This window comes from Mytilus galloprovincialis, chromosome 7 (genome assembly GCF_965363235.1).
Source record: "Mytilus galloprovincialis chromosome 7, xbMytGall1.hap1.1, whole genome shotgun sequence".
NCBI classification, from domain to species: domain Eukaryota; kingdom Metazoa; phylum Mollusca; class Bivalvia; order Mytilida; family Mytilidae; genus Mytilus; species Mytilus galloprovincialis.
The window spans coordinates 47,267,722-47,281,323 of NC_134844.1; the positions used below are offsets into that span (position 1 = coordinate 47,267,722).

At 30.7% G+C, this 13,602-nt stretch overlaps 1 protein-coding gene across 1 annotated transcript in view; it reads right to left on the reverse strand.

The window, feature by feature from the left end:
• Positions 1-50: 50 nt before the first annotated feature.
• Positions 51-13,602, reverse strand: part of LOC143083131 (CD82 antigen-like) — a 29,075-nt gene continuing 15,523 nt past the window's right edge. The window contains exons 6-9 of the mRNA XM_076259359.1: positions 10,800-10,872; positions 9,855-10,018; positions 8,476-8,559; positions 51-6,190 (exon numbers count right to left, since the gene is read on the reverse strand). Coding sequence (XP_076115474.1) covers positions 6,110-6,190; positions 8,476-8,559; positions 9,855-10,018; positions 10,800-10,872 — 402 coding nt within the window. The 3' untranslated portion in view covers positions 51-6,109. The remainder of the gene's footprint in view (positions 6,191-8,475; positions 8,560-9,854; positions 10,019-10,799; positions 10,873-13,602) is intronic.

Below are 13,602 nucleotides of genomic sequence, written 5' to 3' on the forward strand. Positions count from 1 at the left end.
ATCTACCATCTACATTGTTTCCAAGTTCATTCATCAATAATACACATCTTTTGAAGCATAGTTTTATTTACAATAAAAATATATTTATATAAAACCTTACAATGTTGTTCATAAAAAGGCAAGAGTAAATACACAGATTTAATATAAAAATAGCTTGGTGGTAATCTTGGTGTGGATTCATTATTATTCATTGGATACCAATTTTCATGTATTTTGTTGTTACACATAAAACACAAATTCTACTGTCCAACGAATAACAAATTTTTGACAGGAATGTATGCAGACTTTGGCAAAAACACGAAATCAAATATTCGCGAAAATGCAAATTTTTCTCAATCAGGAAAATTGGTACCCACAAAAATAAATGGATCCACAGTAGAATTGGAATGTCTTGAATGTTAATATTTTACAGTGTTAACAATGTCTTAATTAAGATGTGAACAACAGATATAATACAGAATACAGAAAAAGAGGCACATCACAACTATATATATGTATGATGTGCTTATATGTGTATTTGATATGGTAGACTAGACAAATTTAAATACAGTTGCTGTCCCTGTTCTTGAAAACTTAATATTATATGATATGTTTGTTATATAATACAACAAGTATTTGCAAAAACAATAGACCAAAAACAAAAATTAAGAAAAACAACAAATTGACCCTGAAAAATGTGCTCAAAAGGATTTTTTTTTAAATTGAACCAACCATTGGAAGATGTACATATTCTTTCTTTGAGTATTATGATATGCGTAGAATATGTCAAGAATGCTACAAATATATCCAGCACAACACATATTTGATGTAAAAAGATTAACAATAAAAATCCTGATTTTTCCCTTTGAGGAATGCTTCAATTGAATAGCTTTAAGATAATTTTCAGATGTAAGTCGAAATTCATGACATTTGCTTGACACAGAGGTTAATTATTCACAACTATTGATCTAATCACCTTAAAGATTTATGGAGTAAACAAAAGTGTATAAATAAAATATTTTTACAAATCAAACCAGGAATGTTATAAATTGAATAACAATCATAAAAATTTACAATCTAAGTATCTAAGTACAAATATTCAACATTTATACAAATATTTTGATGATTACCAACATAATAATCTACAATACTGGCACAACCACTGAAAATAAGCATCAAGCTTTGGATATTAAAAAACAACAAAAATTGCTACAAAGATTAATTTGCATTTCGAAACACATTATCTTTATCATTCAAAACAAAAACAAATTAAGAGTAATTAAATACCAAATGTGACACTAGATTTGAGATTACAATAAATTATTATACAAACATTATCTGGAGCATTTATTTTGCATTATAAGAGAATATGTAAAGGAATTGAATTGCTTACAGCTATTTTCCTACACACATTTGGAAAATAGCTCAAACTCTGCTAAAGTTAAAAGTATCAGTTAAGTCAATCAAAATATCAAAGTCATATTAATGTTTACAAATATGAACAAGAAGCTCTCAAGAGCCTGAATCGCTCACCTTAATTCTTTTGGTTAAATCTCTCATCAATGATTATTTTGGCTTTTCAATTTATTTAAATGTTTTTTGGATCGTCCCATTTTCTTCAAAAGCCAAAAAAAATAATCATTTTCTCCTATGTTCTATTTTAGCCATAGGAGCTATGTTTCTTGACATACAAGGAAATAAAATATAAAATTTATACTAGATACTCTGAAACTCATTTAGCCTAAGTTTGGCTGAAATTGATACAGCAGTTTCAAAGGAGAAGATTTTTTAAAGTAAGTCAACATGATGAACAAATTGTGAAAAAAGTCTTTAAAGGGCAATAACTCCTTAAGGGGTCAATTGACAAAATTGGTCAAATTGACTTAATTGAAGATCTTACTTTGCTGAACATTATTGCTGTTTACAGTTTATTTCTATCTATAATTATATTCAAGATAATAAACAAAAACAGCAAAATTTCCTTAAAATTATCAATTCAGGGGCAGCAACCCAACAACAGGTTGTCTGATTCATCTGAAAATTTCAGGGCAGATAGATCTTGAACTGATAAACAATATTACCCAACGTCAGATTTGCTTTAAATGCTTTGGTTTTTGAGTTATAAGCCAAAAACTGCATTTGACCCCTATGTTCTATTTTTAGCAATGGCGACCATGTTTGTTGATAGATCATAACTTCGGATACAATTTACAAACTAGATACCCTAAGGAACATTCAGTTAAAGTTTGGAAGTATTTGGCCCAGTAGTTTCAGAGGAGAAGATTTTTGTAAAAGATTACTAAGATTTACGAAAAATGGTTAAAAATTGACTATAAAGGGCTATAACTCCTAAAGGGGTCAACTGACCATTTCCGTCATGTTGACTTATTTGTAAATCTTACTTTGCTGAACATTATTGCTGTTTACAGTTTATCTCTATCTATAATAATATTCAAGATAATAACCAAAAACAGCAAAATTTCTTTAAAATTACCAATTCAGGGGCAGTAACCCAACAACAGGTTGTCTGATTCATCTGAAAATTTCAGGGCAGATAGATCTTGACCTGATAAACAATATTAACTCATGTCAGATTTGCTCTAAATGCTTTGGTTTTTGAGTTATAAGCCAAAAACTGCATTTGACCCCTATGTTCTATTTTTAGCAATGGCGACCATGTTTGTTGATAGATCACAACTTCTGATACAATTTACAAACTAGATACCCTAAGGAACATTCAGTTAAAGTTTGGAAGTATTTGGCCCAGTAGTTTCAGAGGAGAAGATTTTTGTAAAAGATTACTAAGATTTACGAAAAATGGTTAAAAATTGACTATAAAGGGCAATAACTCCTAAAGGGGTCAACTGACAATTTCCGTCATGTTGACTTATTTGTAAATCTTACTTTGCTGAACATTATTCCTGTTTACAGTTTATCTCTATCTATAATAATATTCAAGATAATAACCAAAAACAGCATAATTTCCTTAAAATTACCAATTCAGGGGCAGCAACCCAACAACAGGTTGTCCGATTCATCTGAAAATTTCAGGGCAGATAGATCTTGACCTGATAAACAATTTTACCCCCATGTCAGATTTGCTCTAAATGCTTTGGTTTTTGAGTAATAAGCCAAAAACTGCATTTGACCCCTAGGTTCTATTTTAGCAAAGGCGACCATGTTTGTTGATAGATCATAACTTCGGATACAATTTACAAACTAGATACCCTAAGGAACATTCAATTAAAGTTTGGAAGTATTTGGCCCAGTAGTTTCAGAGGAGAAGATTTTTGTAAAAGATTACTAAGATTTACGAAAAATGGTTAAAAATTGACTATAAAGGGCAATAACTCCTAAAGGGGTCAACTGACCATTTCCGTCATGTTGACTTATTTGTTAATCTTACTTTGCTGAACATTATTCCTGTTTACAGTTTATCTCTATCTATAATAATATTCAAGATAATAACCAAAAACAGCAAAATTTCCTTAAAATTACCAATTCAGGGGCAGCAACCCAACAACGGGTTGTCTGATTCATCTGAAAATTTCAGGGCAGATAGATCTTGACCTGATAAACAATATTACCCCCATGTCAGATTTGCTCTAAATGCTTTGGTTTTTGAGTTATAAGCCAAAAACTGCATTTGACCCCTATGTTCTATTTTTAGCAATGGCGACCATGTTTGTTGATAGATCAAAACTTCGGATACAATTTATAAATAAGATACCCTAAGGAACATTCAGTTAAAGTTTGAAAGTATTTGGCCCAGTAGTTTCAGAGGAGAAGATTCTTGAAATAGTTTACGACGACAGACGACGGACGCCAAGTGATGGCATAAGCTCACTTGTCCCTTCGGGACAGGTGAGCTAAAAAAGAAGGATTTTGGCTAAATGATATGTTGAGAATAATACATAAAAATTTCCACCATGACCAGTTATTGTGGCAGTGTAAGCTCTGCTGTACAGGACTGCTACTGACAACCTTGGTTAGTACTGTGAATTTAAAACTAAAAATATCTTCATTGTAGTGGTTAAACTTAAAAATATTTTTGAAATTAAGACAAAATATGAAGGTCAGAACGACCTTTCCACTTGCAGTGACTGATATCTGGGTAATATAATGATTCAAAAATCTTGAGGTGAATGTGGTGCTTAATGACCCCTCCTTTCAAATAAGTAAACACATAATGTTTATAACTGTAAACCACATATAGAAATACCTCTTCCTGTATATATTTACTTGTTGTTTTGGGATACAATAAATTATAGGATGATCTTACATATATAGTTATAAAAAAAAAAAAAATAAAAAAAAAAAAAAAAAAATAAAAAAATGAACTTATGAACTTTCACCAATATAATGCTACATTAATTCTTTTTTATAATACATGTCAGGCATATAATTCTAGCATACATCTATCAATACTTTTTTCAATAATTGTCAGTCATACATGTACATGTAATATATTTTATAATCAAAGTAATCAATTGTTAATTCCATAGTTTTGTTTATATTACATTATAAGGTACACAAAATATCCTACGAACATTAAAAAAATGCATTATTTTCTTCACAACCAATAGAAAATTGTTAAGAAAAAGTACCAAAAGTTGTCTCCCCTGTACCATAAACTATAAATGTTTAGTTTTATCATAGTGGGAGTGTCTGAGATCCAGATTTTTTTTTTCAATTGTCTGTTAAATAGCACACAGAATGATGGCACATGATAAAAAAGTTAGAGGTAAATAAAGCACTAAAACACCTAATAGAGAAAACACACTAGCTACAAATAAAGTATACATAAAATAGACAAAAGACTAAACTATACTTTACTGCAAAACAGGATGTTAGGGATTGACAAAAATACTTCTCAGTACAACAGAGAGCATCAACAACCAGCACCTGACTTCTCTGAACAACCATACAGACGAAGACAAACAGCAATGAACAACACATAGACCAAAAAGTATGAGAACAGACATAAAATCAGACTTTGTTCTTTTACCCCACAAATCATATAAAACTCTTTAAAATAAGAAACTAATGGTTTTCAATTATAATGAAATAATTTTCATCCATAAAAAATCATTTACCCCAGGATTTGCCCTATATGAGCCCTCTCTTTGCAAATAATGTTGGATGGGTATTTATTGTGCAAGGAGTGTGATACTCTTATCAATACAGTACACGTTGTGTATTTAATACATCCCATATAAACCAAGATACACTCTCTTTGGGGAATTTTTCCATTCCATCTTGGTATTTCAATGTTGATACAAAATCTTCAAAAATTATTATCTATTAAAACAATAATTTACTGAAACTGGTCATGACATAATAGATGTATCAGAATCTATGCTGTTTTTGCAAAATGAGATAGTCTTTCATGGTTTGAAAAATTGATATTGCAGCATATAATTTATAATCACCTATGAACACACTTATTATTACATGAAATCCATCTGATGTAAAATTATTCACAAGGATAAAATATAAAATATAAATTTGAAAATTCCTTAACATATAATAACCTGTATTTGTGGCACATTTTGATAATATGATGTGTTTCTACAATGTGTAATATATCAACATTAAGTGTCTGAAAGAATCGCTTTAAATAAAATTCATCATAAGGCCTAATTTAAACTATAGCTTTTAAAGATAATTTAGTAATGCATAAAAAGGTTGGTTAATATTAATCCTGAAACTAAATTAAATTTTCAACTGAATTTTAAAGATAAAAAAATGAAGTACATGCCAAAACACATATTATTATGTGATTTGATATAAACTGTATTTTTATTCTTTCACATTTTTATCCACTGAAACACATCATCAATATGGCTTCTACTAATGAAAGGTCCATTTCGACCTAATGTGTTTAGAAATCTCTTCTGTCAGTACACCATTACTATATTACCTATCAAAATTTCAAAAATAACTATGGTAGTCACAAGAAAACATACAAAATTAACTCAAATTCTATGGATTAAAATTTTGCCACTGAGAATAAAATGATTAACTACTCAGTATTATCAGCCTGGATTATCAGGAACAGATTATTATGTGTTACAACTCGGTAACTATGGAATGCATTCAATATAATGTCTTCTATTTATAGCTATGATCATCGCTCTCTTGTACTGACTGGTGTAAAATCATAGGTTATTCTCCTGTATAGAAGGATAGAAAATACCATTCCACATATCTGAAAGAAATCAAAACATTGTGAATCTGTTATATATAAAATCAATATCACATAAGTGTCAAAGGTCAGAAAGGCAAAATTTAATCATATGCTTTTTAGCTCACCTGGCCCGAAGGGCCAAGTGAGCTTTTCTCATCACTTTGCGTCCGTCGTCGTTGTCCGTCGTTAGCTTTTACAAAAATCTTCTCTGAAACTACTGGGCCAAATTAAACCAAACTTGGCCACAATCATCATTGGGGTATCTTGTTTAAAAAATGTGTGGCTTGACCCGGCCAACCAACCAAGATGGCTGCCATGGCTAAAAATAGAACATAGGAGTAAAATGTAGATTTTGGCTTATAACTCTGAAACCAAAGCATTTAGAGCAAATCTGACAGGGGTAAAATTGTTTATCAGGTAAAGATCTATCTGCCCTGAAATTTTCAGACGAATCTGACAACCGGTTGTTGGGTTGCTGCCCCTGAATTGGCAATTTTAAGGAAATTATACCATTTTTTGGCTATTATCTTGAATATTATTATAGATAGAGATAAACTGCAAACAGCAATAATGTTCAGCAAAGTAAGATCTACAAATAAGTTAATAATACTTAATATGACTAAAATGGTCAGTTGACCCCTTAAGGAGTTATTGCACTTTATAGTAATTTTTTACCAATTTTTCCTAATTTTTTCTAATCTTTTCCAAAAATCTTCTCCTCTAAAACTACATGTCCAAATTTAACCATACTTGGTCATAATCATCATTGAGGTATCTAGTTTAAAAAATGTGTGTGGTGACCCTGCCAACCAACCAAGATGGCTGACGTGGCTAAAAATAGAACATAGGGGTAAAATGTAGATTTTGGCTTATAACTCTGAAACCAAAGCATTAAGAGCAATTCAGACATGAAGTTAAATTGTTTTGCAAGTCAAGATCTATCTGCCCTGAAATTTTCAGATGAATCCGACAACTGGTTGTTGGGTTGCTGCCCCTGAATTGGAAATTTATAAGGAAATTTTGCTGTTTCTGGTTATTATCTTGAATATCAATATAGATAGAGATAAACTATAAACAGCAATAATGTTCAGCAAAGTAAGATCCACAAAAAAGTCAACATGACCAAAAAGGTCAGTTGACCCCTTAAGGAGTAATGGCCCTTTATAGTCAATTTTTAATAATTTTGTAAATTTTGTGAATTTTTGTAAATTTTAACAAAATATTTTCCTCTGTAACTAATGGGCCATCTTCATTATAAATTGAGATATTTGTAAGAAGCAAGAATGTTCAGTAAGTAAGATCTACAAACACATCACCATCACCAAAACACAATTTTGTCATGAATCCATCTGTGTCCTTTGTTTAATATACACATAGACCAAGGTGAGCGACACAGGCTCTTAAGAGACTCTAGTTAACATATTGGAAAATATTTGACCAGAAGACTATAATATAGTTTTCATCAAAATCTGGCAAGTATTGTATGCATGAGAGCCCTAACAATGCTGTTTTCCATATATCAATATTTTCATTGCACAACTCTTTAAAAAAATAATTGATCAACACCGTTTTTCCAAATTGTCAAAAACATTGATGATATAAACCTATTATTTAAATTCCATAAAAATCTGGAAAGAATTGTATAAATTAGAGCACTTGTAAAGCAATTTTTCAAAGGGCATTACTCTTTTGAAAATAATAATTAATTGGCCCTCAGATTTTCTATCTTGTCAAAGACAACGATGATATAAACCTATTATAAAAGTTTTATAAAATTCTGGCAAAAAATGTTCACATTAGAGGGTTCCTGAGACAATTTTCCTATTAGGCATAGCTCATAAAAATAAGTGATGTTGATTGATTTTCGAAATAGTCAAAGACATTGATGATATATATTTAAAATACAAGTTTCATAAAAATCAAGAATTGTACTTATGAAAGTGCTAACAAGACCGGATGGACAGAGGTACAGAAAGACAAACATGTTGCTCAGGGGACAATTAAACACACCAAATCTAGTTTAAGCAAAGAGCAGGGTACAGCCTTAATCAATAATATTTTTGTTACAACTATTCTTGTTGACACCTTGGTTCTAAGTGTATGCTTCACAAATTCAAAAAAAGCCTTTTCTGTAGCCTCAGTGACTCAATTTTAATTAAACCTTTATTTCCTATGTCAAATCCAATTCAATTGTATTTACTTCAGGGTACATTCAGTAATTGCTTTGAATTGAAAGATTTGGATCAAATCAGTTTAAAAATCTCTTACACATCTACAATGTCACTTTACTCTATTTTAGTACATACCAATATTACAGAAAATCCAAAGCCCATTCCTACTAGTACTTCTGCATTGCCTTGTACAAAATTTACAGCTGCCTGGTAACAACCCTGAAAAAAGAAAAAGTTTTTAACATTGGCATCACTGTATAAATTCAGCTTCATGTACACACAAATGTGAAATAACTTTATTTCATGTATACAGTATATTGTAATTTTTTCCATAAAATATCTACTGAAATTTTCATTTTCTAAAATTCAAAAGCAGGACAAGAGTGTTTTTGTATATGAATGAGAAGTATTAATGCAAATCTTTTCCTAATCTGTTTTAGAATTTTGGAAGATTTACATTTCGGCTTGACATTGAGATAATACCAAACAGGTGTAATCTTGATGATTATTACAAGGACTTATAGCTAACAAAGGCAATATTTTAGAATATTGTTAATCAACATCATTATCATGTCTATTATAAATGGTTATCTAAAATGCTGTATACACAAATAAAAAAAATACCACACTGTTTAACCTGCAACAGTTTGAAGTTTAAATAAATCATATATTTCTAAAAATGATTTCATGGTTTGTCAATAACAAATATATAGTGAAATTGAATTATTATGTAATTTTGATACATTAATTTATCCCGAAATTATTCATAAAGTAGGGTCATCAATTTGCAAGTCTTAAGTTGATCTCAGTATAATAATATATCCTAAACAACTAGCAGTGGCAAATCCAGAAATTTTCATAAGTGGGGGCCCACTGACTGACCTAAGAGGGGACCCGCTCCAGTCACGCTTCAATGATTCCCTATATAAGCAACCAAATTTTTTCCCAAAAAGGGGGGGCGGGCCCCCTGCCCCCCCCTAAAATCCGCCTCTGACTAGACTGACATTTCCTGCTATAAAGGTGCTTTTATACTAGGCATTGTTCAAAATAAGACAACCTTAAATTATTGTGTAAATCAAACATGCAAACCTCTTAACAGAATTCATCTAATGGAACCACTCAAAAATTAAAATATATGTAATAACAAAAGAACAGAGTTCCAATGTCCACTGTGTTGCACATATTTTACATTTCCAAGGGGCATACCTCTTTAAAAAAAAGTCCACCATTATTGAACTTGTCTGAGATATTGCTGATATTATTAACCTATAGTATTTGTTACATGAAAATCTAACAATAATTGCACCTATGAGAATGCTTACAAGACCGGATGGATGGACTGAGCTCGGTATTTCCATGTCCCATGCAACGCATTACACAGGGGCCAAAAACTTTTCTTTTGATTTCTATGAAAAGATCACACGCAAGTACATTGTATTGATTATGTTGTATTTTTCCCTTGTCTTCAAGTATTACAGACCGTATTGATTCCTCTATCTTAAAGTGTTACTCACTGTGTAATATAACGCAGGGTTATTCCCCCTGTCAGTATCAGACCCTGGTGCCATATGTGTAGCTCTCTGGCATGTGTGCAGGTTAACATACTGTTGATATCGCTCTGTATACACACAACAAGACGCTGGTACATACTTTATTTCTCCTCTCTGTACACCTTGCTCTGTCAGAAAAATTAATTTACAATAATTACATACAATCTCTTATAATCAAAATCATAAAGCATTCTTGATATATAAAGCTTCTATTTTTGTTTTACTCAATTTTGAAATTAAAAAATAAATTTTGTATTTGTTTAAGGTTCTATTCCTGATTTTGTTTACCTGACCAGAACAAATCATCATTAACAATCCTTTCTAAAACCTCATTTATGCAGAAGTATTTTTTTTTACTTTCAAACTAGAACTATATCACCAAAGTACTTATTTTTCACACATGCTTTAATTTAATGTTCCTCGCTGTTTTAAATCAATTTAAAAGCGATATATTCCTTTAACCACAACTAGACTACAGTATTTAGTTTTCTCAATTGAATTGTTTTATATTCTTAAATGTCAGGGCCATGTACAGCTGACCATACACATACAGTATGGGTTTCTCTCATTGTTGAAGGCCATATGGTTGCCTATAACTGCTTTCAAAAATACATCAATATATTTTCATATTAATTCAAAAACCACAATGATATTCAATTATCTTTATTATATCCAAAATATTAAAACATAGACAATACTTTTAAACAAACACATTTTTTTCTGAATGTACTGAAATAAGCTAGACCATTATTTGGGTAAAACACTCTTATTAGAGATGATTTTGTTTTAATATATACAGTGTTTGACAGACAATCACAGCCAAGACAATTATAAAAAAATATTTATGACAATGGACATTTAAATAATTACTAAACAGTGAATCTTTTGTCAATAACCCAACTGACTCACCTATTTGTGTTTTATAATACCATGACTCTCTATATAATCTGTAATCACGATCTTCTACTGCACAACATCGTAGCTGAAATATATAATACACATTGATTGATGATTGCCCTAACATCTAGTTGCAAATAACACATGCATGTACTGGAAAATAACATGTTAAAATACACATGTATACAAATGTATATGAAATATAATTTTTCCTTACACTTAACAGGCAAGCTCTGTTGGATATTGACAGAGCCAGTTCATAATAGTTGTATCTAGAGCAGGATTTTTTTACCCTTTAGGTGGCTTGGGCCTATTTGAAGTTTCTATCAGAAGTGCCGTATTTTGTGTTGTTTTATTCTTTACAGAAAGTGAATCAAATTGGTCGAAAAAAAATATGGGTCACGAGCCATTAAAGCTCAAAATTTTACTTTAAAACAGGTATGTAAAAGAGACCATTTTTCAATGAAATGATAGCGAAAATAGAAGTGTTGACATATTTTTATCAGAATATCAAAAAACGTTCTATGACACATGGTCAAGAACTGTAATATAAAAAGCTGAAATACAGCTTCAAAGAATGAGCAAATAAAAAACATAGGTCAGCGATAAGGAAAAATAAATATTTTGCCTTAAAACCCAAATTTTGGCGGGAAAATGGTGAAAATAGGTGAAATGTCATTTTGACCCTTTTACAAATACGGATAATAACAAAAATATTCTATTAGTCACATAACTACAATGATTTAACATTTCTAATCAATCAAAATATATAAAAAATATTTTAAACCAGATGCTCCATAGGGCGCAGCTTTATATGACCGCAGAGGTTGAACCCTGAACAGTTGGGGCAAGTAGGATTCAGCTCTAAATTTAGATTGTGATTAAATAGTTGACACAGCATAGGTTTCTGACACAGAATGAATGTGGTCTAATGAACTTAAAAAAATTTTGTTTGCCTTTGAGCAATTCACTATGCTGTTGAATATTAATCCTCTCAAAAAAATGTTTGAAGAAATTTTCTTTTTATTTATGAAATCTGAAATGAGAAAAATTGAATATCCTCCCCACCCAATTTTTTTTTCACATGCCCCTTTCCCTTATTCCAAAACTGATCTCAATTCAAATTTCTAATGGAGTTTGCAACAATAACTACTCATTTAAATACATCATAAAATATTAAAATGTAAAAAAAGTGCTTGTTATCAATACTGTGCAATTGAAGATTTCTTGCTATTGCGCAATACTGTGCAATTGAAAATTTCTTGCTATTGCACAATACTGTGCAATTGAAGATTTCTTGCTATTGCTGAATACTGTGCAATTGAAAATTTCTTGCTATTGCACAATACTTAATATAATAATTTTGGATCCTGATTTGAACCAACTTAAAAACTGGGCCCATAATCAAAAATCTAAGTACATGTTTAGATTCAGCATATCAAAGAACCCCAAGGATTCAATTTTTGTTAAAATCATACTAAGTTTAATTTTGGACCCTTTGGACCTTAATGTAGACCAATTTGAAAACGGAACCAAAAAATAAGAATCTACATACACAGTTAGATTCTGCATATCAAAGAACCCCAATTATTCAATTTTTGATGAAATCAAACAAAGTTTAATTTGGACCCTTTAGGCCCCTTATTCCTAAATTGTTGGGACCAAAACTCCCAAAATCAATCTAAACCTTCCTTTTATGGTCATTAACCTTGTGTTTAAATTTCATTGATTTCTTTTTACTTATACTAAAGTTATGGTGCGAAAACAAAGAAAAATGCTTATTCGGGCCCCTTTGTGGTCCCTAATTCCTAAACTGTTGGGACCTCAATTCCCAAAATCTATCATAACCTTCCTTTGGTGGTCATATACCTTGTGTTTAAATTTCATTGATTTCTATTTACTTATACTAAAGTTATTGTGCAAAAACCAAGAATAATACTTATTTGGGCCCTTTTTTGGCCCCTAATTCCTAAACTGTTGGAACCAAAACACCCAAAATCAATCCCAACCTTCCTTTTGTGGTCATAAACCTTGTGTCAAAATTTCATTGATTTCTATTCATTTAAACTAAAGTTATAGTGCGAAAACCTAGAAAATGCTTATTTGGGCCCTTTTTGGCCCTTATTCCTAAACTGTTGAAACCAAAACTTCCAAAATCAATCCCAATTTTCAATTTTTGCGGTCGTATAAAAAACTATTTAGAATTTTAGACAAATACTTTTGTAATTCATCCGTGAAATTATGCGCAGTCGAATAGTCCCGAGCCACCTTAAGGAGCACCATAGTTAAATTTTTGATGTTGTGTTTTTTACTTGTATGTCTTTTCTTGTTTTATTTTTTGCCTTGCCTTTTGACAGTTACTCTTTTACATAAGTGGCAATCTACCTATGAATCAGGCAGTGTAGAAACATGACAAACATGAAACCCACTGAACTTTACATTAATTCAAGTTTAGAATGTATAATGATGCTTAAATAAAACATTTGTTTTTTTTCCCTGTTCTGGTAATTCAAAATAAAATTTGATTGAAATGCACAAGAAATTATCCATAAAGGGGAGATAACTCGTAATTTGCTATCATTTTTACCAAATTTTATCAAGATATTTTTAACAGACAGAAAAAAAACACTATCATTTCTAACTCAGGATAATAGGGTTGTTAGAATGGTGGGGTGTTTTTTTGACAATGTTTAAAAAAAAATTTAAATTGCCTGATTCTTACATATACATGTACTGGCACTTTTATTTTAAAATATATTTTTTGAATTTCTCCTTTGTTTCTTCCAACCCTTTTTTTTCTAAAAATTATTGCCAG